The sequence below is a fragment of the Salmo trutta genome, chromosome 14 (genome assembly GCF_901001165.1).
Source record: "Salmo trutta chromosome 14, fSalTru1.1, whole genome shotgun sequence".
In the NCBI taxonomy this organism is placed as follows: Eukaryota; Metazoa; Chordata; class Actinopteri; order Salmoniformes; family Salmonidae; genus Salmo; species Salmo trutta.
In genome coordinates, this window is record NC_042970.1 from 63,400,819 (window position 1) to 63,426,661 (window position 25,843).

Genomic DNA, 25,843 nt, shown 5'->3' on the forward strand with positions numbered 1-25,843 from the left:
CCAATAAGCACCTGTTGTGTTCAGTGATTTAAGCAAATAAACACCCGGGCTATTAATTTAAGTTTTACGGTAAGCTCCCTGACCACAGTGATTCCATCACCATTAATCAGCAAGTCTCATATCCTTCCACTTTGACCCACTTCCATCTCTACAAACGTAAACCACATATCCAGTTGTTCTCTAAATATGAGTCTAGATAAGCTATATCTATAAATAGCTACTGTAGCAGGTGTTCTTGTTATTCTCTCCCGCATTCTATCTGTCCTGCTCTGTTTAGATGGATAAACCCTCTAGTGTTCATAATCTGGGTCTCGCTGTACCTGGCTATTAAATGGCAATCTCCCAGCTGTCAGAACAGGCATGAAGTGCGATTGATTCAGGAGGAGAGGATGAGAAGGGGATGAGAAGAGGATTAGAGAGACAGAGTCAGGTCGGGGGGGATGGAGGGAGGGATGGATGGCGGTGTGAAGATGAATCTAATGACAGCCAATTGGTTGTAATAGACTCCCGGTGGTGCCTGTGTTACAATGGAGTTGGATTGAAATGGATGATGGTTATTATAGGTCAGGGGAAGAGGTTTAGTTCTCTCTAACACACACACACACACACACACACACACACACACACACACAGACTGAATGACACGTGTCCAGCATGCACTTTGCACATGCAGACCAATATAGCTAAAGCACATTATGCATGCATGCGCGCACACACACACACACACACACACACACACACACACACACACACACACACACACACACACACACAATGGTCTTTCCATATATCTTTTTACTTTCCATCTATCATTCTCCTTTCATCTTGTAACTTGACTTTCATCCACACACACCTGCATTCAAACACACTGCTCTACCTACATACTCATACTGGAGTCCACACACCAACACACACCTCTACCTACATACTCATACTGGAGTCCACACACCAACACACACCTCTACCTACATACTCATACTGGAGTCCACACACCAACACACACCTCTACCTACATACTCATACTGGAGTCCACACACCAACACACACCTCTACCTACATACTCATACTGGAGTCCACACACCAACACACACCTCTACCTACATACTCATACTGGAGTCCACACACCTCTACCTACATACTCATACTGGAGTCCACATACCAACACACACTTCTACCTACATACTCATACTAGAGTCCACACACCAACACACAAATTGAATTCGGCGCGAGACTACAGGGACAGTGGGAGGCCAGTATTCACCTTGTGAGAAGCACTGGAGACCTTGGGGCTTGAAACAGAAGTGTGCTGCATATTTAAAAGGAAGATAGACAATGAAGACACACACACACCTGAACGTGCACACCGACTGACTTACTTCATCCCTTTTGCATACTTCACTTTCATAATGAAGTATGTTTGTCTGTGTGGGTGCGTGCGTGTGCGTACACAACAGGGATTCAAAAACACTCCCTGACTTCGTATGACAGTGAGGCCGCTCATGTTAAAGACATACATACATAATGCATGGACATTCTGTTAATTATGCATTGCCAACGCCTTCCATTGCGACGGTCTAAGTCATTATACATGTCTTACAGGGTTGTTTTGACCGCGTTTATAGGAGGGGCAATGAGAAGCTGCATTCTATCATGGTTTGGCTCTGGTCCAGGGCGTTATGTGAGGCTGAGCCTTCTTCCACTGCATCTGGATGAATGGAATGAATCAGGAGGTTGAAGTAACACCCTGGACCAGAGCTAGGCCAGATAGCTACAGAAGGGTTTGATGGTTGGTCATGAGTCAACTAGCCTGCTGCATTGCTGCTGAAATGTGGACCCTCCACATGCAATACACAGGCGGCGTCCCAAATGGCACCCTATTCCCTATATAGGGCACCATGTAAGGAATAGGGTGCCATTTGGGACGTATCAACAGTTGGTGTAGTTGCATCCGTTGGGATGATTGGATAACACTTGACATTAAGTTGCCCCTATTACGATTTAACTAACACGTTAATAACTGCTAACATAGTAGTTATAGGTTTTACTATGTCATTCCATGGTAATAGGGCTGTTGCAGAATCAGTTATTACACAACTGGAACAAGGAATGTGTAAGTACACATTAACTTGCCGAAGGTTATTCCACATGTGTGACTACGGATGTTATTACACACTCGGTTGTTCCACTTTGTAACTACTGTTTTGTAACTACACATTTGAAAGTCAACTGTCAATGTTGGTCTCTGGGGAATATTCTCATTGCTGGGAGATCTAAGCACATACTGTATGTATACAGTCATTGCCAAAAGTATTGAGAATGAAACAAATATTAATTTTCACAAAGTTTGCTGCTTCAGAGTCTTTAGATATTTTTGTCAAATGTTACTATGGAATACTGAAGTATAATTACAAGCATTTCATAAGTGTCAAAGGCTTTTATTGACAATTACATGAAGTTGACGCAAAGAGTCAATATATGCAGTGTTGACCCTTCTTTTTCAAGACCTCTGCAATCTGCCCTGGCATGCTGTCAATTAACTTCTGGGCCACATCCTGACTGATGGCAGCCCATTTTTGCATAATCAATGCTTGGAGTTTGTCAGAATTTGTGGGTTTTTGTTTGTCCACCTGCCTCTTGAGGATTGACCACAAGTTCTCAATGGGATTAAGGTCTGGGGAGTTTCCTGGCCATGGACCCAAAATATCAATGTTTTGTTCCCCGAGCCACTTAGTTATCACTTTTGCCTTATGGCAAGGTGCTCCATCATGCTGGAAAAGGCATTGTTCGTCACCAAACTGTTCCTGGATGGTTGGGAGAAGTTGCTCTCGGAGGATGTGTTGGAACCATTCTTTATTCATGGCTGTGTTCTTAGGCAAAATTGTGAGTGAGCCCACTCCCTTGGCTGAGAAGCAACCCCACACATGAATGGTCTCGGGATGCTTTACTGTTGGCATGACACAGGACTGATGGTAGCGCTCACCTTGTCTTCTCCGGACAAGCTTTTTTCCGGATGCCCCAAACAATCGGAAAGGGGATTCATCAGAGAAAATGACTTTACCCCAGTCCTCAGCAGTCCAATCCCTGTACCTTTTGCAGAATATCAGTCTGTCCCTGATGTTTTTCCTGGAGAGAAGTGGCTTCTTTGCTGCCCTTTTTGACACCAGGCCATCCTCCAAAAGTCTTCGCCTCACTGTGCGTGCAGATGCACTCACACCTGCCTGCTGCCATTCTTGAGCAAGCTCTGTACTGGTGGTGCCCCGATCCCACAGCTGAATCAACTTTAGGAGACGGTCCTGGCGCTTGCTGGACTTTCTTGGGTGCCCTGAAGCCTTCTTCACAACAATTGAACCGCTCTTCTTGATGATCCGATAAATGTTTGATTTAGGTGCAATCTTACTGGCAGCAATATCCTTGCCTGTGAAGCACTTTTTGTGCAAAGCAATGATGACGGCATGTGTTTCCTTTCAGGTAATGATTCCTAGCACCACCCTCCTTTTGAAGCTTCCAGTCTGTTATTCAAACTCAATCAGCATGACAGAGTGATCTCCAGCCTTGTCCTCGTCAACACTCAAACCTGTGTTAACGAGAGAATCACTGACATGATGTCAGCTGGTTCTTTTCCCCTGACAGGGCTGAAATGCAGTGGAAATGTTTTTGGGGGATTCAGTTCATTTGCATGGCAAAGAGGGACTTTGAAATGAATTGCAATTCATCTGATCACTCAACATTCTGGAGTATATGCAAATTGCCATCATACAAACTGAGGTAGCAGACTTTGTGAAAATTTCTACTTGTGTCATTCTCAAAACTTTTGGCCACGACTGTACACTACCGTTCAAAAGTTTGGGGTCACTTAGAAATTTCCCGCAAAATACCAGTCTCAACGTCAACAGCGAAGAGGCGACTCTGGGATGCTGGCCTCCTAGGCAGAGTTCCTCTGTCCAGTGTCTGTGTTATTTTGCCCATCTTAACCTTTTCTTTTTATTGGCCATTCTGAGATATTGCTTTTTCTTTGCAACTCTGCCTAGAAGGAAAGCATCCCGGAGTCGCCTCTTCACTGTTGACGTTGAGACTGGTGATTTGCGGGTACTATTTAATGAAGATGCCAGTTGAGGACTTGCGAGGCGTCTGTTTCTCAAACTAGACACTAATGTACTTGTCCTCTTGCTCAATTGTGCACTGGGGCCTCCAACTCCTCTTTCTATTCTGGTTAGAGCCAGTTTGCTCTGTTCTGTGAAGGGAGTAGTACACAGCTTTCTACGAGATCTTCAGTTTCTTGGCAATTTCTCGCATCGAATAGCCTTCATTTCTCAGAACAAGAATAGACTGACGAGTTTCAGAAGAAAGTGCTTTGTTTCTGGCCATTTTGAGCCTGTAATCGAATCTACAAATGCTGATGCTCCAGATACTCAACTAGTCTAAAGAAGACCAGTTTTATTGCTTTTATTGCTTTTATTGCTTCTTTAATCAGCACAATAGTTTCAGCTGTACTAACATAATTGCATTAGGGTTTTCTAATGATCAATTAGCCTTTTAAAATGATAAACTTGGATTAGCTAACACAACGTGCCATTGGAACACAGGAGTGATGGTTGCTGATAATGGGCCTCTGTACGCCTACGTAGATATTCCATAAAAAAATCAGCCGTTTCCAGCTACAATAGTCATTTACAACATTAACAAGGTCTACACTGTATTTCTGATCAATTTGATGTTATTTTAATGGACAAAAAAATTACCTTTTCTTTCAAAAACAAGGACATTTCTAAGTGACCCCAAACTTTTGAACGGTAGCGTATATGTGAATAAAATGAGTAGTATTATTGTATTGTAGCCCATACCGAGGCTTTGTCGTTAGAAAAGGTTGTCTTTTGTTCAGTGTGACGACTGAGGGACCATAGCCGCTGGTGTTTTGCCATGCTAAACAAATGGTGCTGGACCGGAATGGACTGTAACCTGTGAGAGTTGCCAAACAGACACCATTCAGATGCAGGCCAATCTGATTTGACAACAGACCAGGTGGGAGTCTGCCTGGACTCTACTATGGTGACAGACGGCCGCCGGACATTCACTGGTGTGCTTGTGTGTGTGTGTGTGTGTGTGTATTGTACACGTTTGTTCCCGCGTGTGTATGTGTATACACAAATGTGTGTGTGTGTGAGTGGGTGTTGTTACTCATCTGAATGGGAAACTGAGATCGCATCAGATAGTAGGCAACCACACACTCCTCAGTGGAGTAAATGTCCATTGTGTGTGACAACGGGCCAAACATACCAACGATTACAAAGCTACGATTGCGCCACCATTTCAATAATTTTGCATTAAAGAAGAAATAGGTTGTGTGTATGGATGTGTGTGTGTGTGTGTGTGTGTGTGTGTGTGTGTGTGTGTGTGTGTGTGTGTGTGTGTGTGTGTGTGTGTGTGTGACTCACCCCTTTGGGCTTGAAGGGGGGTTGGATCTCGCGGTTCTGGAGACGTTCCCAGTCGATGCGTCTGAAGAAGGCGTGCTCCCGGATGTCCCTCTCTCCCTCGGAGCCGCAGCCCAGACGCTTCGACGGGTGTTTGGTCATCAGCTGGGAGGGATAAGGAGGGAAAGGCCCTAGAGTTAGAATGGAAATTCTACAGATAGAAATGTCACTATTGTGTCAATCAGGGAAGGACCATAGAGATAGTGGCATTTAGATCTACAGAAACCTATGTGATCATCAGCAGGTGGAGGATGAGAGAGCCAGTTAGAACGGCTGGAGTAGACAGACCGTAGAAAAGATAGACTAAATAGATTCCATATTCTATTATTTGCTCATTGGCTGAGGTTGGGAAAAGAAGAAGGGAGGAATGGGAACATGAGTCATTATGAGTTTAATGGAGACCATTGAAATAGGATGAGTGGAACGGATAACAACAGACTCACAGCAAGTTAGTATAGGAATGAGGGTAGTCGAGAGTCAATATGGGGGCAGTTATTTTCTACGCTTCCTCTTTTTATTCTCTCTCTCTTATTCTCTCTTTTTTCTGGGTCAGTAGGGAGGCAAACAGATGGGGGTTGCTAAAAAGGAATTTGTCTCTCTTAGATGTAATGTGTTATTGTTGTCACTTAAAATCGCACAGCAGGAGGCGACGTGGGGGCGCACTTTGAAGAAAACAACTCCACATTGAAAAACCATCAAACAAACTTATTTCCTTGTTAAACTAAAGGAGAAACCACACTCAAACAACATCATGGCAAATGTCAATAATGACAGGCACTCTTTGTGGGTTGGATTCCCACTGGGGCCTGCCGCGCGAAAATGTGCGAACGTACTACTGTAAGTTGTTTTGGATAAAAGCATCTGCTAAACGGCATATACAGTTGAAGTCAGAAGTTTACATACACCTTAGCTAAATACATTAAAACTCAGTTTTTTACAATTCCTGACATTTAATCCTAGTAAAAATGATCTGTTTTAGGTCAGTTAGGATCACCACTTTATTTTAAGAATGTGAAATGTCAGAACAATAGTAGAGAGAATGATTTATTTCAGCTTTTATTTCTTTCATCACATTCCCAGTTGGTCAGAAGTTTACATTTACTCAATTAATATTTGGTAGCATTGCCTTTAAATTGTTTAACTTGGGTCAAACATTTTGGGTAGCCTTCCACAAGCTTCCCACAATAAGTTAGGTGAATATTGGCCCATTCCTCCTGACAGAGCTGGTGTAACCGAGTCAGGTTAGCAGGCCTCCTTGCTCGCACACGCCTTTTCAGTTCTGCCCACAAGTTTTCTATGGGATTGAGGTCAGGGCTTTGTGGCCACTCCAATAACTTGAATTTGTTGTCCTTAAGCCATTTTGCCACAACTTTGGATGTATGCTTGGGGTCATTGTCCAGTTGGAAGACCCATTTGCGACCAAGCATTAACTTCCCGACTGATGTCTTGAGATGTTGCTTCAATATATCTACATCATTTTCCTTGCTCATGATGCCATCTATTTTGTGAAGTGCACCAGTCCCTCCTGCAGTAAAGCACCCCCACAACATGATGCTGCCACCCCCGTGCTTCACGGTTGGGATGGTGTTCTTCGGCTTGCAAGCCTCCCCCTTTTTCCTCCAAACATAACGATGGTCATTATGGCCTAACAGTTCTATTTTTGTTTCATCAGACCAGAGGACATTTCTCCAAAAAGTACGATCTTCGTCCCCATGTGCAGTTGCAAACCGTAGTCTGGCTTTTTTTATGCTGGTTTTGGAGCAGTGGCTTCTTTCTTGCTGAGCGGCCTTTCAGGTTATGTCGATATAGGACTCGTTTAACAGTGGATATAAATACTTTTGTACCCGTTTCCTCCAGCATCTTCACAAGGTCCTTTGCTGTTGTTCTGGGATTGATTTGAACTTTTCGCGCCAAAGTACGTTCATCTCTAGGAGACAGAACGCGGCTCCTTCCTGAGCGGTATGATGGCTGTGTGGTCCCATAGTGTTTATACTTGCGTACTATTGTTTGTACAGATGAACATGGTACCTTCAGGTGTTTGAAAATTGTTCCCAAGGATGAACCAGAAGTATTTTTCTGAGGTCTTGGCTGATTTCTTTCGATTTTCCCATGATGTCAAGCAAAGAGGCACTGGGTTTGAAGGTAGTCCTTGAAATACATCCACAGGTACACCTCCAATTGACTCAAATTATGTCAATTAGCCTATCAGAAGCTGCTAAAGCCATGACAATTTTCAGGAATTTTCCAAGTTGTTTAAAGGCACAGTCAACTTAGTGTATGTAACTTCTGACCCACTGGAATTGTGATACAGTGAACTATAAGTGAAATAATCTGTCTGTAAACAATTATTCGAAAAATGACTTGTGTCATGCTCAAAGTAGATGTCCTAATCGACTTGCCAAAACTATAGTTTGTTAACAAGAAATGTGTGGAGTGGTTGAAAAATGAGTTTTAATGACTCCAACCTGAAGTTGTGTGTAAAAGTGTAAAGTTCTGACTTCAACTGTATTATATATTTAAAAAAAAAGGAAAACAGTGTACTTTTTTATACAGTACCAGTCAAAGGTTTGGACACACCTACTCATTCCAAATTCCTTTAGTTATTTTTACAATTGTCTACATTGTAGAATAATAGTGAAGACATCAAAACGATGAAATAACACATATGGAATCATGTAGTAACCCCAATTTTTTTTAAAACAATTCTAAATATATTTTATATTCTTCAAAGTAGCCACCCTTTGCCTTGACAGCTTTGCACACTTTTGGCGTTCTCTAAACCAGCTTCACCTGGAATGCTTTTCCAACAGTCTTGAAGGAGTTCCCTCATATGCTGAGCACTTGTTGGCTGCTTTTCCTTCACTCTGTGGTGATTGTGATTGCCAGGGTATCTGATGCAGCACTCCATCACTCTCCTTGTTGTTCAAATAGCCCTTACACAGCCTGGAGGCGTTCAGCTAGTCTGCTTCTCACAAAGACACGATGGCTGGAAACAAAAATCTCAAATTTGGACTCATCAGACCAAAAGGACAGATTTCCACCGGTTTAATGTCCATTGCATGGGTTTCTTAGCCCAATCAAGTCTCTTCTTCTTATTGGTGTCCTTTAGTAGTGGTTTCTTTGGAGCAATATGACCATGAAGGCCTGATTCACGCAGTCTTCTCTGAACAGTTGATGTTGAGATGTGTCTGTTACTTGAACTCCGTGAAGCATTTATTTGGGCTGCAATTTCTGAGGCTGGTAACGCTAATGAACTTATCCTCTGAAAGCAGAGGTAACTCTGGGTCTTCATTTCCTGTGGCCGTCCTCATGAGAGCCAGTTTCATCATAGCACTTGATGGTTTTTGCGACTGCACTTGAAGAAACTTTCAAAGTTCTTGACATTTTCCGGATTGACTGACGGTCATGTCTTAAAGTAATGATGGACTGTTGTTTCTCCTTGCTTATTTGAGATGTTCTTGCCATAATATGGACTTGGTCTTATACCAAATAGGGCTATCTTCTCTATGCCACCCCTACCCTGTCACAACACAACTGATTGGCTGAAATGCAATAAGAAGGAAAGAAATTCCACAAATTAAGTTTTAACAAGGCACACCTGTTAAATGAAATGCATTCCAGGTGACTACCTCATGAAGCTGGTTGGGAGAATGCCAAGAGTGTGCAAAGGATGGCTATTTTGAAGAATCTCAAATATAAAATATATTTTGATTTGTTTAACACTTTTTTGGTTACTACATGATTCCATGTGTTATTTCATAGTTTTGATGTCTTCACTATTATTCTACAATGTAGAAAACAAAAACAAATAAATAAAAATGAGTAGGTGTTCTAAAACTTTTGACTCGAACTGTATATTCATTTTTCAAATATATTTTCCTTTATTATTTTCCCCTAACCCTACCATCCCTCCCCTAATTTGAGTATACTAATGAACAGCAACACTTAGGATTCTACTTCCAGCTTATACATACTATATACATTTTACGGACACAGTATATCTTACAGCAGTTTACATTCCTAGTTGAACACAAATTCTACCTTGTTTTTCTCTCTTTCTTTAAGTTTCTCAACAGCGTGCGTGGAGTTAGATAGCCCTATTAGAACGTTGCCCACCTATATTGGAACATAACGCTCATTAGGAGTGCGTGTTTGTCAGTGGGCGTGCGTTACATCAGCAGGGGGTGACATTGGTTGCATAGCCAGCCTTGCAGGTACAGTACAGTTTCTTAACAGAAAAACATAATAACGTGTTGTCGTTGAAAAAAAGTTTTCCTGACCGTGTCCAAAATTGCACCCTATCCCCTATGTAGTGCACTACTTTTGACCAGAGTCTCTGTCGTGGGAGGAAGAGTGATATCCATTGCAATTTATTTTTAGATTGAAACTCTGAACTTTTGGCAGCAACATAGCATCTGGGTATAGTGGAATATACTGTAGGATAGCATAGGATGGGGGAGTAAAACGAATCCAGATTTTTATCTAACTCCATAAACCTTAAGCTGCATTTGCTCAGGCCTCTAGCCCAACACTCACTCACCAAACCATGAGTCTCTCTGTAATTCTCCTGAACCCAGTCGCCAGCCCAGTCCCGATATTCTATCCCATTCGTCATTTCACAGTCTTTGGAAGGGAGTTTGAGGTGAGTCTGTGAACGTGTGTGTGTGTGAGTGAGTAATCTTAGCTGGTCTAAAGGTGCAGAAAACTCATCCCAGCTGCAGTGTGAAGAGGCAAGGGAGAGTAATGAGAAAATCTTGGCTAGAGCGCCTTCACACCTCTCCTCTCCTCTCCTCTCCTCTCCTCAAAAACAGCAGTGACACAGCGGTGGGGTGATGGCAGCAAAGCATGCTGGGAAATGTAACAACGCCAAAAATAACAGCCAGTCCCCATCTACTCCTGTCGTCTGTTGGTGGCAGCCACAGAATTGTGACTTAGACACGTGTGTGTGTGAGTGTGTGTGTGTGTGTCACAGCTGGTGAAAAGGAAAAAGTAATTTGTCAGGGTTGTGTTCACAGGTCATGCTGTTACGAACGTGAAAAGGGAACCCTTGTACGCTGCAAACGGAATCCTGTCTGCTTTGCTTGACTTCACCTTCAAAATGTAATCTTGAGGCCCAAAAGCGGCCTGAGAATCAGTCTGTCTGTCTATGGCTGGTGAGCTAAGGGATCATGACAAGGTTCTCAGTGTTCTCTCCTTGCTAGAACACACACACGCATGCGCACACACCTCCCCGAGACCTTTTATTCATGCGAGCCTTAGAGGATGGCCCGTCCACCTAGGCAGAGCATTGGATCAAAGCAAATCCCCCATCTGCAGAAACAATGGAGGGACCTCACTCTCTTCCCTATGGGCCCTGGTCAAAAGTAGTGCACTACAAAGGGAATAGGGTGCCATTTGGGATAGACGGAGGGATTTGAGGTAAACGCTGTAGGACATTTCTGCTGCAACCTAAATACTACAGATGTAGAATCGTAATTTTTTTGAGGAGAGAGCGATGCGAAAGAGGCGGAGACAAAGAGAGCGAGAGAGAGGGTTTGCAGAGAAATTGAGGGGCAGACAGATTGCAGAGACAGTTGTTAGAAAGTGGTGGCAGCGTGAGAAAGGGGGAGAGTGAGAGAGGGAGAAAGGGATAGAGAGAGGGCTAGATAGAAGGAGAGGTAGAGAGGATGTGTGAGCTGTGAGGGTTGAAGTGGGGAGGTGTGGACACGAGTGTGTTATCACACAGCTCAGCCCCGGAACGTTCCATCTCTCCTCCTGCTCGTGTTATTAGTGCCTTCTCTTCTCTCACACACGCACACCTTTCCCTATGCGTCTCCCTCTTTCTCTGCCTTTAATTCGTTTTTGGCACAATATGGCTGCCGTCCAATATATGCACACAGGTGGGTACTAGGAGAGATGGAGACCCACACACTGTCAAAAATAAGGAAAAATTAGCTTTAAGCTTTTAAGTCTCCATCTCTCCTTGTTCTCCTATTTTGAAACCTACGCACCTGTAACAGACAATATGTGATCTAAAGGACCTTCAGAGAGCGCAGACGGCCACCCACCATAACACAGGTGGGCGCTACATCGGTGATGAATAGGGGTGAGGTACACGCATCCATAACTCCTCACTGTGCTTCTCCAATCCCGCTTGTTTTGAATCCACTTCCCCCCTATAGTACAGTATGCCCATAGCTATGTAGGTAGTAACCCCCGTGCCTATAGACTACAGTAATAGATCCTTCAATGACAAAACCTCCAGTCTAAAAGGTTACATGTCAAAGTCAGTCATATCTATCGACATAGAGTCTATCGACATATCACTTCATGCTCTTCCTACGGTACATGCTAATGGGTAGTGTCTTCATAAAGGTCATTGTAAAGACGGCTTCAAAAGGTTGACTTCATGAAGTGTTAATAATTGGACCAAGGTCACAGTGGGTATGGGACTAAGTGTTATTGATGACAGAGGACGAGAGAAGGGGTGAGAGACTAGCTTCAAAGGGGAGTGGGGAAGACCATGGGTTTTAAGGGTGATGGTTGTGGGGCAGGATGTGAAGGCATAGGGGCCATAGAAATATAATGACATTGAATTTAATGGGAATTTTCATTCTAGTAATTCTATTTCTATGAGAGGGGCTGAGGTTCAAAGGGTTCTTTGGGTCAAAGGTCGTACTCACCCCTTTGCAGATGGACACGGCCTCTTTGGACATTTGCTTGGGGTACGACACGTTGTGCTCCATGATGGACTGGAAGAGCTCGTCCTCGTCCTCACCATCAAACGGGGGCTGGGGAACAACACGTTATATAGAACGTTATATGCATAGAATGTTATATGCATGTTGTAAATATGTTGCGAATGTTGTATACAAGTAAATATTTTGAAAATGTTTCATACATGTTGTAAATAGGTTGAGAATGTTATATACATTTTGTAAATATGCTGGGAATGTTTTATACATGTAAATAGGTTGAGAATGTTATATACATTTTGTAAATATGCTGGGAATGTTTTATACATGTAAATAGGTTGAAAATGTTATATACATGTTGTAAATGGGTTGAGAATTGTATATACATGTTGTAAATAGTTTGCAAATGTTATGCACATGTTGTAAATATGTTGCGAATGCTATATACATGTTGTAAATATGTTGACAATATTATGTAAATGTTGACACACAGAATGTGTAGTACATCTGTAATGACCTCAAATATTATGTCTTATCAGTAATTTTGACCTTCACCTTTAATCAAACGAGTAAATTCATGATAATCTATCTAGTATCTTAATGTCATAGCTATTTTTCAGGGGTAATTTCTAAACAGGGCCAGTCCGCAACTCAGCAGAGTCTGTAATGCAGATGTCAACTGTATAAAAAGTCAGTTTTAATTTAATTTTAGGAGAACAAAGACAATTAGAAATGTAATGCTGGCTACACAAACAGACAGAAAAGGACTGCTTAAAACAGCTTGGCAGAAAAAGGGAAACATTTTCTTTGAAAAACACCAATTTGACATTGTGTGCTGTGGTGATTGTGTCCGACACTAGCTTGCTGTTTTAATTTTTGTATCAAGGGGATTCCAAGCAGAGTATTGTGAACAGAGTATTGTGGGGGGAAAATTAAGTCAAAAGGTTGTTGCCAGAGGCATTATCGGAATAAACAGAATAAACATGAACTAGCCTGGTTAACCCTTCGATGGCCTAAAGTTCCAAACATTGTCATAAAAACACACATGGAAGTATTGTCTTTGCTGATGAACATTTACACTTCGGTACCAAAGCACCTGCGCAAAGCCATTGTATGTGTGTATATTCTACTCTCTCAGTCCAGTAATACAACTGAATAAGGGTTGTTATAGTGGCTTGTTGCGCAAGAGCGAGAGAGAGAGAGATAGAGGGAAAAAAAGAGAAAAAATATACAAAAAGTTTAAGAAATGGAAGATAAAAAATCAACGAGAGGTCTAGACCATAGAGAGTGAAAGAAACAAGTTCCATAAAAAAGTTGCCAGCTGGGAGGGAAATGGACTCGATGGTCCAGCTATTTTCTCCCTCCACCTCTATCATTACTAACCATAATGTACACATTGTGACATCATTAATGTAATATTTTTAATTTCCACTAGACTAAACCCTTTGGCAAGAGATACCTAGGCTGCTTTCTGCTCTCTTTATCAGATACACAGTACACTGCACTGAACACCCTCTTGAGAGGGAAACGCACACCACCCACACAGTCGACCCATCCCCCCTACAATCCTAAGGTCATATAAGCCAAATGAACTACTTTCGGCCTTTGAGTGTGTACTGTAAAAGGGTATAAAACCCATTTTCCTGCCCCAGGGCCTTCCCTCAGTAGATGGCTGGGCTGCTGCTCATCCATCACGCCATCTGTTTCTGCCCAGTGAACGGGACAGGATGAAGCTCCTGGCCACTGGCGTCCCAAACACACAGGGAGCAAACACACCCATCACCCTTACTGAACACAGCAGTAGGAAGTTAGCACTGGCCGCATCTCAAATGGCTATACCCTATGTAGTGTACAGTGTAGGCTGGTGGTAGGCGCTATAGGAGGATCTGCTCATTATAATGGCTGGAATGGAATTAATGGAATGGTATCAAACACATCATGGATATCACGTTTGACTCCGTTCCATTAATATCATTCCAGCCATTACAATTAGCCCATCCTCCTATAGCTCCTCCCACCAGCCTCCACTGGTAGTAGGGCTCTGGTCAAAAGTAGTACACTATATAGGGAATAGGGTACCATTTCAGACGCTCACTCAGAGTAATCGATAGCGTAGCCGCTTAGCCAGTCAACTGACTAACTTTTTGAGTTGCCCTTACTGATGGTTGGGACGGTTATGGACATAACCGAAAAGCATCTGTTAAGCCTTTACACTCATACCCATACACGGGTTGAAAATGGCAGATTGGAACACAGTGGCTGTACAGTAACATGCTATACATGACGTCAGAGCTCTGGCTCTGCACTTCTCAGCGCTGTATGGGTTTTGACTGTCCGCCGTTCTGAACTTGAGCACCTCGCAAGACAAGAAGTTGCCCCCATCCCTCCAGGTAGTTGGGGAACTTTAGCAAATGTTTTGTTGTCTGACTTAGGGAAATGCTGTAAATTAAGAGGATTATAGTAAATACATACATGAGGATTATAGTAAATACGGCTTTGATATCATACAAGCAAGGCAAACACAGGAGTCCAAATGTGCACTTCACATTTCCATATCAATTATACTCATGTCATATACAGTGTGGCCAATTAATTAGGGCCGATTTCAAGTTTTCATAACAATCAGTAATCAGCATTTTTGGACGCCGATTATGGCCGATTACATTGCATTCCACGAGGAAACTGTGTGGCAGGCTGACCACCTGTTACGCGAGTGTAGCAAGGGGCCAAGGTATGTTGCTAGCTAACATTAAACTTATCTTACAAAAAACAATCTTCACATAATCACTAGTTAACTACACATGGTTGATGATATTACTAGGTTAACTAGCTTGTCCTGCGTTGCATATAATCAATGCGGTGCCTGTTAATTTATCATCGAATCACAGCCTATTTTGCCAAACGGGGGATTATTTAACAAATGCACATTTGCAAAAAAAGCACAATCGTTGCACGAATGTACCTAACCATAAACATCAATGTCTTTCTTAAAATCAATACACAGAAGTATATTTTTTAAACCTGCATATTTAGTTAAAAGAAATTAATGTTAGCAGGCAATATTAACTAGGGAAACTGTCACTTCTCTTGCGTTCATTGCATGCAGTCAGGGTATATGCAGCAGTTTGGGCCGCCTGGCTCGTTGCGAATTGTGTGAAGACCATTTCTTCCTTAAGAAAGACCATAACTAATTTGCCAGAATTGTACATAATTATGACATAACATTGAAAGTTGTGCAATGTAACAGTAATATTTAGACTTAGGGATGCCACCCGTTCAATAAAATACGGAACGGTTCCGTATTTCACTGAAAGAATAAACGTTTTGTTTTCGAAATGATAGTTTCCGGATTTGACCATATTAATGACCAAAGACTCTTATTTCTGTGTTTATTATATTATAATTATATTATAATATAAAAGTCTATGATTTGATAGAGCAGTCTGACTGAGCGGTGGTAGGCAGCAGCAGGCTCGTAAGCATTCAATCAAAGAGCACTTTCCTGCATTTGCCAGCAGCTCTTCGCTGTGCTTCAAGCATTGCGCTGTTTATGACTTCAAGCCTATCAATTCCCGAGATTAGGCTGGCAATACTAAAGTACCTATTAGTACATCCAATTGTCAAAGGTATATGAAATACAAATGGTATAGAGAGAAATAGTCCTATAATTCCTATAATAACTACAACCTAAAACTTCTTACCTGGGAATATTGAAGACTCATGTTAAAAGGAACCACCAGCTTTCATATGTTCTGAACAAGGAACTTAAACGTTAGCTTTCTTACATGGCACATATTGCACTTTTACTTTCTTCTCCAACACTTTGTTTTTGCATTATTTAAACCAAATTGAACACGTTTCATTATTTATTTGAGACTAAATAGATTTTATTGATGTATTATATTAAGTTAAAATAAGTGTTCATTCAGTATTGTTGTAATTGTCATTATTACAAAAAATATATATATATAAAAAAAGTAAAAAAATATTGGCGGATTAATCGGTATCGGGTTTTTTGGTCTTCCAATAATCGGTATCGGCGTTGAAAAACCATAATTGGTCGACCTCTAGTAGAGAGAGCTGGGGGGCACACTCACCTGTCCTGCCAACATTTCATAGAGCAGCACTCCGTATGCCCACCAATCCACTGATAGCCCATATGGCTGGTATGCAATAATCTGGGGGGAGAGAGAAAGAGAGAGAGACAGAGAGACAGAGAGACAGAGACAGAGAGAGAGAGAGAGACAGATAGAGAGACAGAGAGAGACAGAGACAGAGACAGAGAGAGACAGAGAGAGACAGAGAGAGACAGAGACGAGAGAGAGCAGAGAGGGATGAAAATAGTTACATAGGATTAGATAAGACAATGTACATGTTCACAGAAGGTGAAATGCTGGCAAAGTATATACACATTACAGACAAAGAGACAGCCACACACACATTTTTTAAAAACTTTTAGTCTCACACCACACTCTGCATCAGCTACAGTAACACACACACACACCTTTCACATTGTCGGCACGATATGTCTATTGCTAACTGACAGTACCCAAGAGAGCCCGAGACACATGCCTTTCACACACGCCCCACCAGTCAATCTAGCTCTTATTAGCATCCTCTTCTAGAGGGAACCTGGTTCATTACTGAGAGAGCAGGCACATCCTGTCAACCAGTTTCACCATCTGCTGTTGTATCCCCCTAGCTTATCATTGGATCCATTCTAATGAAGACATGAGACAGCTTTGCCGGAGCGAAGTACTGCTATGTTGTAGAGGGAAAATGCATTGATGCAAAGTAAAGTACTGTTGTGACGTCCATGGGAGAATTCACTGATGCTAAATAAATGGAGGGAGACAATGTTATTGTTTTGTGAAGTGGTGGGTGGCGTAGCTCTACTTGTGCAATAACAGCTGGGGTAAGTATGCCCACGCATGCAAGAACACATTATGCATGCATGTGCATATAAAAGAGACTTTCATTGAACATGTAGTAGAAGCAGAGAACAAGATACCTGAAGCCCCAACAGTGCTAGGGGAGAAGCAGCTGCACAACTACAAGGCTACCGGCAGAAATGAGGCTGAAGAGGTGCCTTGAGTATCAGAAGGAAAACACGAGTGTCTTACTGTGTCATGTTGGAAAGTGTAGCAAATGGGAACTTCTTCTCAGAGGACGTGTCCAATAAAACGAGCGCATCAATTAATACATCAACACGAGGGACTGCCGGAGGAAGGCCATCAATAAAAGATAAAGCCATTATGTCATGGAGATGAGGTGGGGAAAGAGGTCAGTGCTTTGTTTTTCACGCACAGTATAAGGAGAGGGTGTCTTTGTGTGTGTGTGTGTGTGTCTTTGTATGTGTGTAAGGAGAGTGTGTCTTTGTGTAAGGAGAGTGTGTATTTCTGTGTGATCTTACTTGAAGAGGCACTGCACAGTTCATCGTAAACAAAGATGGTCGTCACGCCTTAATACACCTGACAAAAGCACTTGATCTCCTTAATAGTAACCCACCATGACAGTAAGTTAATCATGTAGGTTAAACTCTTATGGATAGATATGCATATGCATAACAGATGATGATATGCAGTGATTATGAATGAGTAATGTTAAGCTTTAATGAGCTGATCACAGTTACGCTGCTAATGTAGTTGGTGTTTAACTCCAGTCTCTGTCATACATTCATACAAGGACCCACAAACACTCTCCTCTTTCTTCCGCTCTCTATCACACACACACCTTTTCCGCCCACCATCACATGGTAGGTGTGGTATGTGAGAGCTGTTATTCTCCACATTGCCCTGTGACTTTTTCCTGTGTAACACATGACCTCCTCGCCTGCCCCTTGAGAGCCCTGAAAGGCATCTCTGGCTCTGCACTGTGCAGTCACGGCACGCAAGCCACTTACCTTCGGGCTTCAGTGAGCTGGACACACGAACACCCATCCATCCACACACATGCACACATACACGCACATACTCCTACACTGGCTGGCAATCACAAACAAACTCAATCAGTCATCCCTCTCTTACACATACGCGAGCACACAAGCAAGACCTTAACCTGTTTCCCTAACAATAAATACAATATTGGATTGTTAACTGTTTGGTCGTCCTGTCTTTTTGGCTTACCAGGCCATACTCCGTCTCAAACTAAACTGAACAGGTCAAAATTGATTCCATGAGTATATGAATCTTTCTCCATGAGCTACACTACCGGTCAAAGTTCTATAACACCTACTCATTCTAGGGTTTTTCTTTATTTATACTATTTTCTAAATTGTAGAATAATAGTGAAGACATCAAAACTATGAAATAACACACAGGGAAGTGTGAAACAAATCAAAATATATTTTATATTTGAGATTCTTCAAATAGCCACCCTTTGTCTTGATGGCAGCTTTGCACACTCTTGGCATTCTGAAAACCAGCTTCACCTGGAATGCTTTTCCAACAGTCTTGAGGAGTTCCCACATATGCTGAGCACTTGTTGGCTACTTTTCCTTCACTCTGCAGGCCAACTCATCCCAAACCATCTCAATTTGGTTGAGGTCGGGGGATTGTGGAGGCCAGGTTATCTGATGCAGCACTCCATCACTCTCCTTCTTGTTCAAATAGCCCTTACACAGCTTGGGGGTGTGTTGGGTTATTGTCCTGTTGAAAAACAAATGATAGTCCCACTAAGCCCAAACCAGATGGGATGGCGTATCACTGCAGAATGCTGTGGTAGCCATGCTGGTTAAGTGTGCCTTGAATTCTAAATAAATCCCAGACAGTGTCACCAGAAAAGCACCTCCATACCATAACACCTACTACTCCATGCTTTACGGTGGGAAATACACATGCGGAGATCATCCATTCACCCACACCGCGTCTCACATTGACACGGCGATTGGAACCAAAAATCTCCAAATTTCCACTGGTCTAATGTTCATTGCTTGTGTTTCTTGGCCCAAGCAAGTCTCTTCTTCTGATTGGTGTTCTTTAGTAGTGGTTTCTTTGCAGCAATTCGACCATGAAGGCCTGATTCACGCAGTCTCCTCTGAACAGTTGATGTTGAGATGTGTCTGTTACTTTTACTCTACATTTTTACATTTACATTTTAGTCATTTAGCAGACGTTCTTATCCAGAGCGACTTACAGTAGTGAATGCATACATTTAATTTCATGCATTTTTTTTTTGTACTGGCCCCCCGTGGGAATCGAACCCACAACCCTGGCGTTGCACACACCACGCTGGCGTTGCAAACACCATGCTCTACCAACTGAGCCAGCATTTATTTGGGCTGCAATTTCTGAGGCTGGTAACTCTAATGAATTTATCCTCTGCAGCAGAGGTAACTCTGTGTCTTCCATTCCTGTGGCTGTCCTCATGAGAGCCAGTTTCATCATGGCACTTGAAGAAACTTTCAAAGTTCTTGACATGTTCCACATTGACTGACATTCATGTCTTAAAGTAATGATGGACTGTAGTTTCTCTTTGCTTATTTGAGCTGTTCTTGCCACAATATGGACTTTGTCTTTTACCAAATATGGCCATCTTCTGTATACCCGTCCTACCTTGTCACAACACAACTGATTGGCTCAAACACATCAAGAAAGAAAGACATTCCACAAATGAACTTTTAACAAGGCACACCTGTTAATTGAAATGCTTTTCAGGTGAAGCTGGTTGAGAGAATGCCAAGAGTGTGCAAAGCTGTCATCAAGGCAAAGGGTGGCTATTTGAAGAATCTTAAAATATAAAATAGATTTTGATTTGTTTAACACTTCTTTGGTTACTACATGATTCCATATGTGTTATTTAATCGTTTTGATGTCTTCACTATTATTCTACAATGTAGAACATGGTAAAAATAAAGAAAAACCCTTGAATGAGTAGGTGTGTCCACACTTTTGACCAGTAGTGTACATCAACAACAGGTCTATCTTAGGTAACGTTTCAGATGGATACATGCTGAAAACCCAGGGATCAGGGCCAGGGATCAGAAATTACACAGGAGACAAAACAACTCAATCGTCCATACTGAGAATGAAGACCATTATAGTTCTGCAGCTGACATGGTTGTGCTGGGTCAGTCAGACAGTGAACATGAAAGTGGAGTGGTTGTCAACAAGCAACAGCTAGACAAAGATATCACACCATCTGCCTTCCACACTATGCTGAAAGAGATGCTGGTAGAGCAGATAGTTGAGCTGACCCAAACCAAGACAAAATGGAAACTATGGAGGTCAGACTGAGTACCAGTAGGGTCCAGGAAGAGGAGCTGAGAACCAGACTGAGAAATACAGGAAACCAGGTTGATGAATTCAGGAAAATGAATCAAGGTAAAGAGAGTTATAACGTATTATCACTTGTGCAAAAGGATGTATGAGCCCTTATCACGTTTTACGAATACATTTTTATGTGGCACTGGGTACTAAATGTACGAACCATACTACATACTATTTAGAACATACGGTTCAGTAAAGAATGTACGCAGTAAGCAACAACATACTAGGATCGTCCATATTGAGAAGGCGCCATCTAAATGCACAATCGCGTCTGTTTGCGCAATTCGTTCATTTTGGAACAGCACATCCCCTCTTCTGATTATCAGCTACTGACAAATACACGTGGGTCTGATAAGAATATTCTCTTCCTCAATAGTGAGCTGTCAAGTCATACTAGATGAAACGCTGAATATATGACACCCTGGCATTTCAAATCATCCTACATTTCTGAAGTTTCATATACTATAAAACTAGCATTGGTATTCAGACAGGCCCAATGACTCATTCATTATAAGCGTCTTGTAATGCATTATGACCACATCATAATGTATTTAAGAATGTGTAATCGTTGTCATCACAGAAAGACCAAGAGTGGCATTCTCAGCTGCACTGACAGAGGACGGTTCCCGGAAGCAACAAAAGGACCGTTCAACACTGAAACTATTTTGGTCTACGGGATGGCCATCACCGACATCGGCAACCCCACAACCGGTAATGTGAAGCACAAACAATAACATTTCTGGAGAAATTCGAAGCCAATAACTGAAAAAGGTTAAAGCGACAGTTCACTTTTGAAAGTTTTAGCTTATTATTTTCCCGGTAGATCTATACCTTTACCATTGCAACAGGGAATGCATATATTTCCTGGGCAATGTACTGTATAGATTTCCTAATTCCTAATTTACTGTAACATAACTGGTAACCATCTATAATTGATGAAAAAATGTAAATGTGTACAGTGACGTGTAGAGTACATTAGCCATGAGTTTAATTTAACTGCATTGAACTTAATTTGACTTCATTTTATTAAAATATCATCAAACTGTTTTCCTGTGGGGTGTGTCCAATTCCAATCCAATTCAAATGGTGAATTAATTCGAATTAAAGAGCAATTCACAACTAAATTCTGAGTTGACCCCAAATCTGGTGATTCTTCTTACATTAGTAGTATCCCTATTTACATTGTGCTGATAATAACAAAACATAAAAACTGTGTTAAGCAATACCATCAGTAAACTATTGATAATTGTAATGATTGATCAAAATCGGTATATTTATAAACCATTTATTAAGCTCCTTCGCTACAGGTATGTTCATGGCACCAGTGAGACTCCACCACTTCGCCTTCTATTGCCATACACATGGAGCCAAGATAGCATTTCTGTTCGTGAAAGGAGAGGGAGTCGTTGGCACGGCAGATCCCATAACATCTAGCGATGGTTCAGATAATGGATCTAACGGGGCTGTACTGACGCTTGAGGAGGGAGATCAGGTCTAGGTGCGCCTTGAAGCCAACTCATGGATCTGGGTAGGAAATGACCGCAACCTCAGCACCTTCACTGGCATTCTGCTATTTGCCCAGTGTATCCTGAATGGGGATAAGTTCCACACCATCTGTTTGACAGATCCAGCTACATGCAACAGAAAAAAAAAAAAAAATGTAAAAAAAGAAAAAAAATGAAAAATGAATGGACAAGATTAACACTGTTTATTTATAAAAAAAAAAAATCTCTCTCTCGGTTTAGTACATCTGTGGTGTTTACAGAATGACACATAATAACCCTGCCTCTGGCAGCTTCCATCCTGCATTTACTGTACACAAACCAACAGCGACGTGTGATGCTGTTTTATACATTTTATGCTGATTCATTGTTACATTGTACATGTAGCCTATTCTGAGGTGTATGTTCTTATTCATATTCTCGGGTGTACTGCAGAGTGCACTTTAGAGGTCTGGAAAAACATTTGCTGTTGCTCATAGCTTTATGTCCTCCTTAAATGTATTTATCATCATGGGTTACAGGATTGGGGGAAAAAAACATGACCTGAATGAGAAGGAAAGGATCTTGAAAAGAATGATTTACAGGCGCTCACATACTCCTTGAGTTAAAACACCAGACCTGGGATCACATCCTTAAATAAAACATTTCAAATATTTTGAGCGTTCGCTTAAGTCTGCTTGGAGTGCAATTTGGGGACTGTTTCTGTTAGTTTATTAAGCAAGGAAAGCTCAAGCAGGCACAGATGAAGTATTTGAAACCCAAACACATGACTCATACGGTACTGTGAAGAGAGACAATAGTTTTGTGAAACATTTACCCAAACTGAAATAGTGGTAAAAGAAGCAGGTCACGTCAATCCATAACCGTTGCCGTTTCTTAAGCACTTGAACATGACTGAAAGGTAGCCACGTTGAACCGGAACAAAGTCCTCCTGGGAACATTCCATAAAACCACGGACTAGAGATCAGAAAATTACAGGAGAACAAACGACTCAAGAGTCCAGATTAACAACGAAGACCACTATAGCTCTGCAGCTAGCATTGATGTGCTACTGAGACAATGCCATAGCTACAGAGGATGGGAATCTGGAACCAGAAAGATGAGGTCGCAGCCTCAACACAGTTCCAGCAAACCTGCCAGCGTGACATCTACACTGTGCTGAGAGAGATGGAGGCCAGACTGAAAGCCAGTGAGAACCAGGCGGAGGAGCTGAAGAGAAAATGTAATAGCATTATTCACGGAAAGCATTCGAGTATAATGCGGCCATAATGCATTGTAAAACTTGTCATGCATAGATAAAACATGACATAAAGGTTCAACTACTAGAGAATACCTACACTAGCTTTGACAATATATTCAGATTTACTCAAAACAGTCACCAATAAAAGCATTTAAAATCACCAATAGTGCTGAAGTGCAGATTTAGGAAAAAAACATATGACCCTCAGATCACACGGTCAGGAAAAACTTAATTTGAAGTCAACTGTCAAATAGATTGTCATGGAGTGTGTACTCTCATATCATTCACAAACAGACGGTGGCCTTCTATGGTGGCCTTCTCTGCAGCACTGGGAATCAAGGCAGGGAACATACTGTAGGACCTTTCAACACTGAAACTACCTTGGTCTACAAAAAGATCTTCACAAACATTGGCGACCTCTATAAACCCACCTGAGGTAATGTGATGCACTAAACCATAATATACTTTAATATACTGTAAATGTTTTATGTAGACGTGATATCTAAAAGCTCCTCATTTGCCCTAGGTATCTTCACAGCACCAATGAGAGGACTCTACCACTTCACCTTCTATTGCAATGCATTTGGAGCCAACCCAGGGTACGTTTTCCTGTATAAGAACAGGGAACGTATTGCATCTGGTGACCTTGCAGATAATGGATCTAATGGGCTTGTGTTGATGCTTGAGGTAGGAGACCAGGTCTACATGCCCCTCAGTCCAACTCATGGATCTACGATGAGGACAACGGCTACAACTTCAGTACCTTCAATGGCATTCTGCTATTTACTCAGTAGCTAACTCTTAGCTATTTACTCAGTAGCTAACTCTTAGCTATTTACTCAGTAGCTAACTCTTAGCTATTTCCTCAGTAGCTAACTCTTAGCTATTTACTCAGTAGCTAACTCTTAGCTATTTACTCAGTAGCTAACTCTTAGCTATTTACTCACTCAAATACCTATGTACTCTATGACGTAAAGGTCCATTGATGGGAACTATGGCAATGCTAGGTTACTGTAAAAATGTTGCTACTACTCTTTACTTTTTGTTCCATTCTGTTTGCAATTAAAACAGGAATAAACTCAAAACCTGTTTAGTATCATGATATATTTTATGTGAACACTTAAAATCCTTTGTTTTTACCTCATGTCAGGTATTCAGCAGTGTTATCTTTAAGATAAAGTGTAACACAGTGGCATTTGGTCCATCTTCCAGACCTGGGCGCAAACCAACAACCTTTCAAGGAAGGTGACATCTCCACATAATGGCAACTAGCACTTCACTAGCATTACACAAAGAATCACCTTACCTCAACACACACACACACACACACACACACACACACACACACACACACACACACGTCTCAGAGCTCTGGCACGTTCTCCAAGGATCGCAGTTCAACAAAGAATGTGATATCCTCACAGCATCATCTGATCATGACAGTATATATATATATATATATATATATATATATATATATATATATATATATATATATATATATATATATATATATATATATATATATATATATATATATATATATATATATATATATACACAGGGGCGAAAATCTGATATCAACTTTGGAGGGGACAATTACATGAAATTTTCTCAAGAGCAATTCCTGAGGGGGACACCAAAAGTAGTGCTGTAACACATAGCCTACATTGTAATATGGTAAATGTATATTGAGGAACCAAAGAAATAAGGTGTTTGCCGTACTCCTAACTACCGGTACCCAAAACTACACAACTAATCACAACAGCAATACCATTGCCTTTAACAAATCTTAGTTCAGTCACCAGTTTAAGTTGAGAGTGGGGGTATCCATGGCATTTTCCAATTATGTTCCTATTTTACAAGTCAAAAAAATTGAGAACCTTTCATAATGTTGCCAAACAAAGACTCAACAAACTTACCTGAGACTCCCTGTCTCTGCCAGTCTGTCCCTGCATATCTGTCCCCAACTCTGCTGTCTGTGTGCCATCTGTTGCCTGCTCTGCCTAATGACATCATTGTGAAACATTTCCATTAGAATTTAATTTCTTTCTTATGAACATTTTATCAACTAGTCTTTGAGATATTAGGCTACTAGGGTTCTTACTATGCGTTTTGGTGTATTGAAAAATACTCTGATGTCCGTCTTTTATTTTTCTGCCATTTTTCTACCTGGCTGGCTACACACACACACACAGTGTGTAGGTTATTTACAGTAGGAGATGGGCTTCTATCATCTTATCTTTTATCATTCTATTTGGGCTTCGATCTAAAAGGTAGCTAGCAAATGTGAAACGGATTAAAATGACAAGAGTTGACAGCTGTATGAGTTCACCATTTACACAACATATGCTGCAACCTTTTGTAATTTGAATAGTTTGTTTCATATTGGCTGGCTTCCAACAATAGCTTAATTTGCAAAGCTAGCGAGCACCAATTCCGTTTCAGTGGTGTTTGCTATAATCTTTGCTACCCAGGTTAAATAAAGGTGAAATAAAATAAATAAATAAAAGTTCCCTTGTGACAATTTAGTTTTTGCAACGAGACCATTAAATATATTTAAGACAATGGTAGAAGAGAGTGTAGTTCTGTTCAGTTTGGACTCCAGTTTATCGCTAACCTTATCACAGGGACTTTGAAGCACTAACTTACATCATCTGCATGCTGATCTTGGAATAAATTGACAATAGCA

General features: G+C 41.4%; 1 protein-coding gene and 1 long non-coding RNA gene across 4 annotated transcripts in view; both read right to left on the reverse strand.

Annotated features, from left to right (window-relative positions):
• LOC115208609 (protein kinase C alpha type) overlaps positions 1 to 25,843 on the reverse strand; it is a 214,987-nt gene that overhangs the window by 12,321 nt on the left and 176,823 nt on the right. For all 3 annotated transcript variants that reach the window (XM_029776804.1, XM_029776803.1, XM_029776805.1), the window contains 3 exons: positions 16,240 to 16,320; positions 12,131 to 12,238; positions 5,433 to 5,573 (listed from right to left, as the gene is read on the reverse strand). In XM_029776804.1, the coding sequence (XP_029632664.1) occupies positions 5,433 to 5,573; positions 12,131 to 12,238; positions 16,240 to 16,320 (330 nt within the window). The remainder of the gene's footprint in view (positions 1 to 5,432; positions 5,574 to 12,130; positions 12,239 to 16,239; positions 16,321 to 25,843) is intronic.
• Positions 791 to 1,294, reverse strand: LOC115208627 (uncharacterized). Its single transcript, XR_003881206.1, has 2 exons — positions 1,054 to 1,294; positions 791 to 877 (listed from the first exon to the last, which is right to left on the reverse strand). It is a non-coding gene; the product is annotated as an uncharacterized LOC115208627 (long non-coding RNA).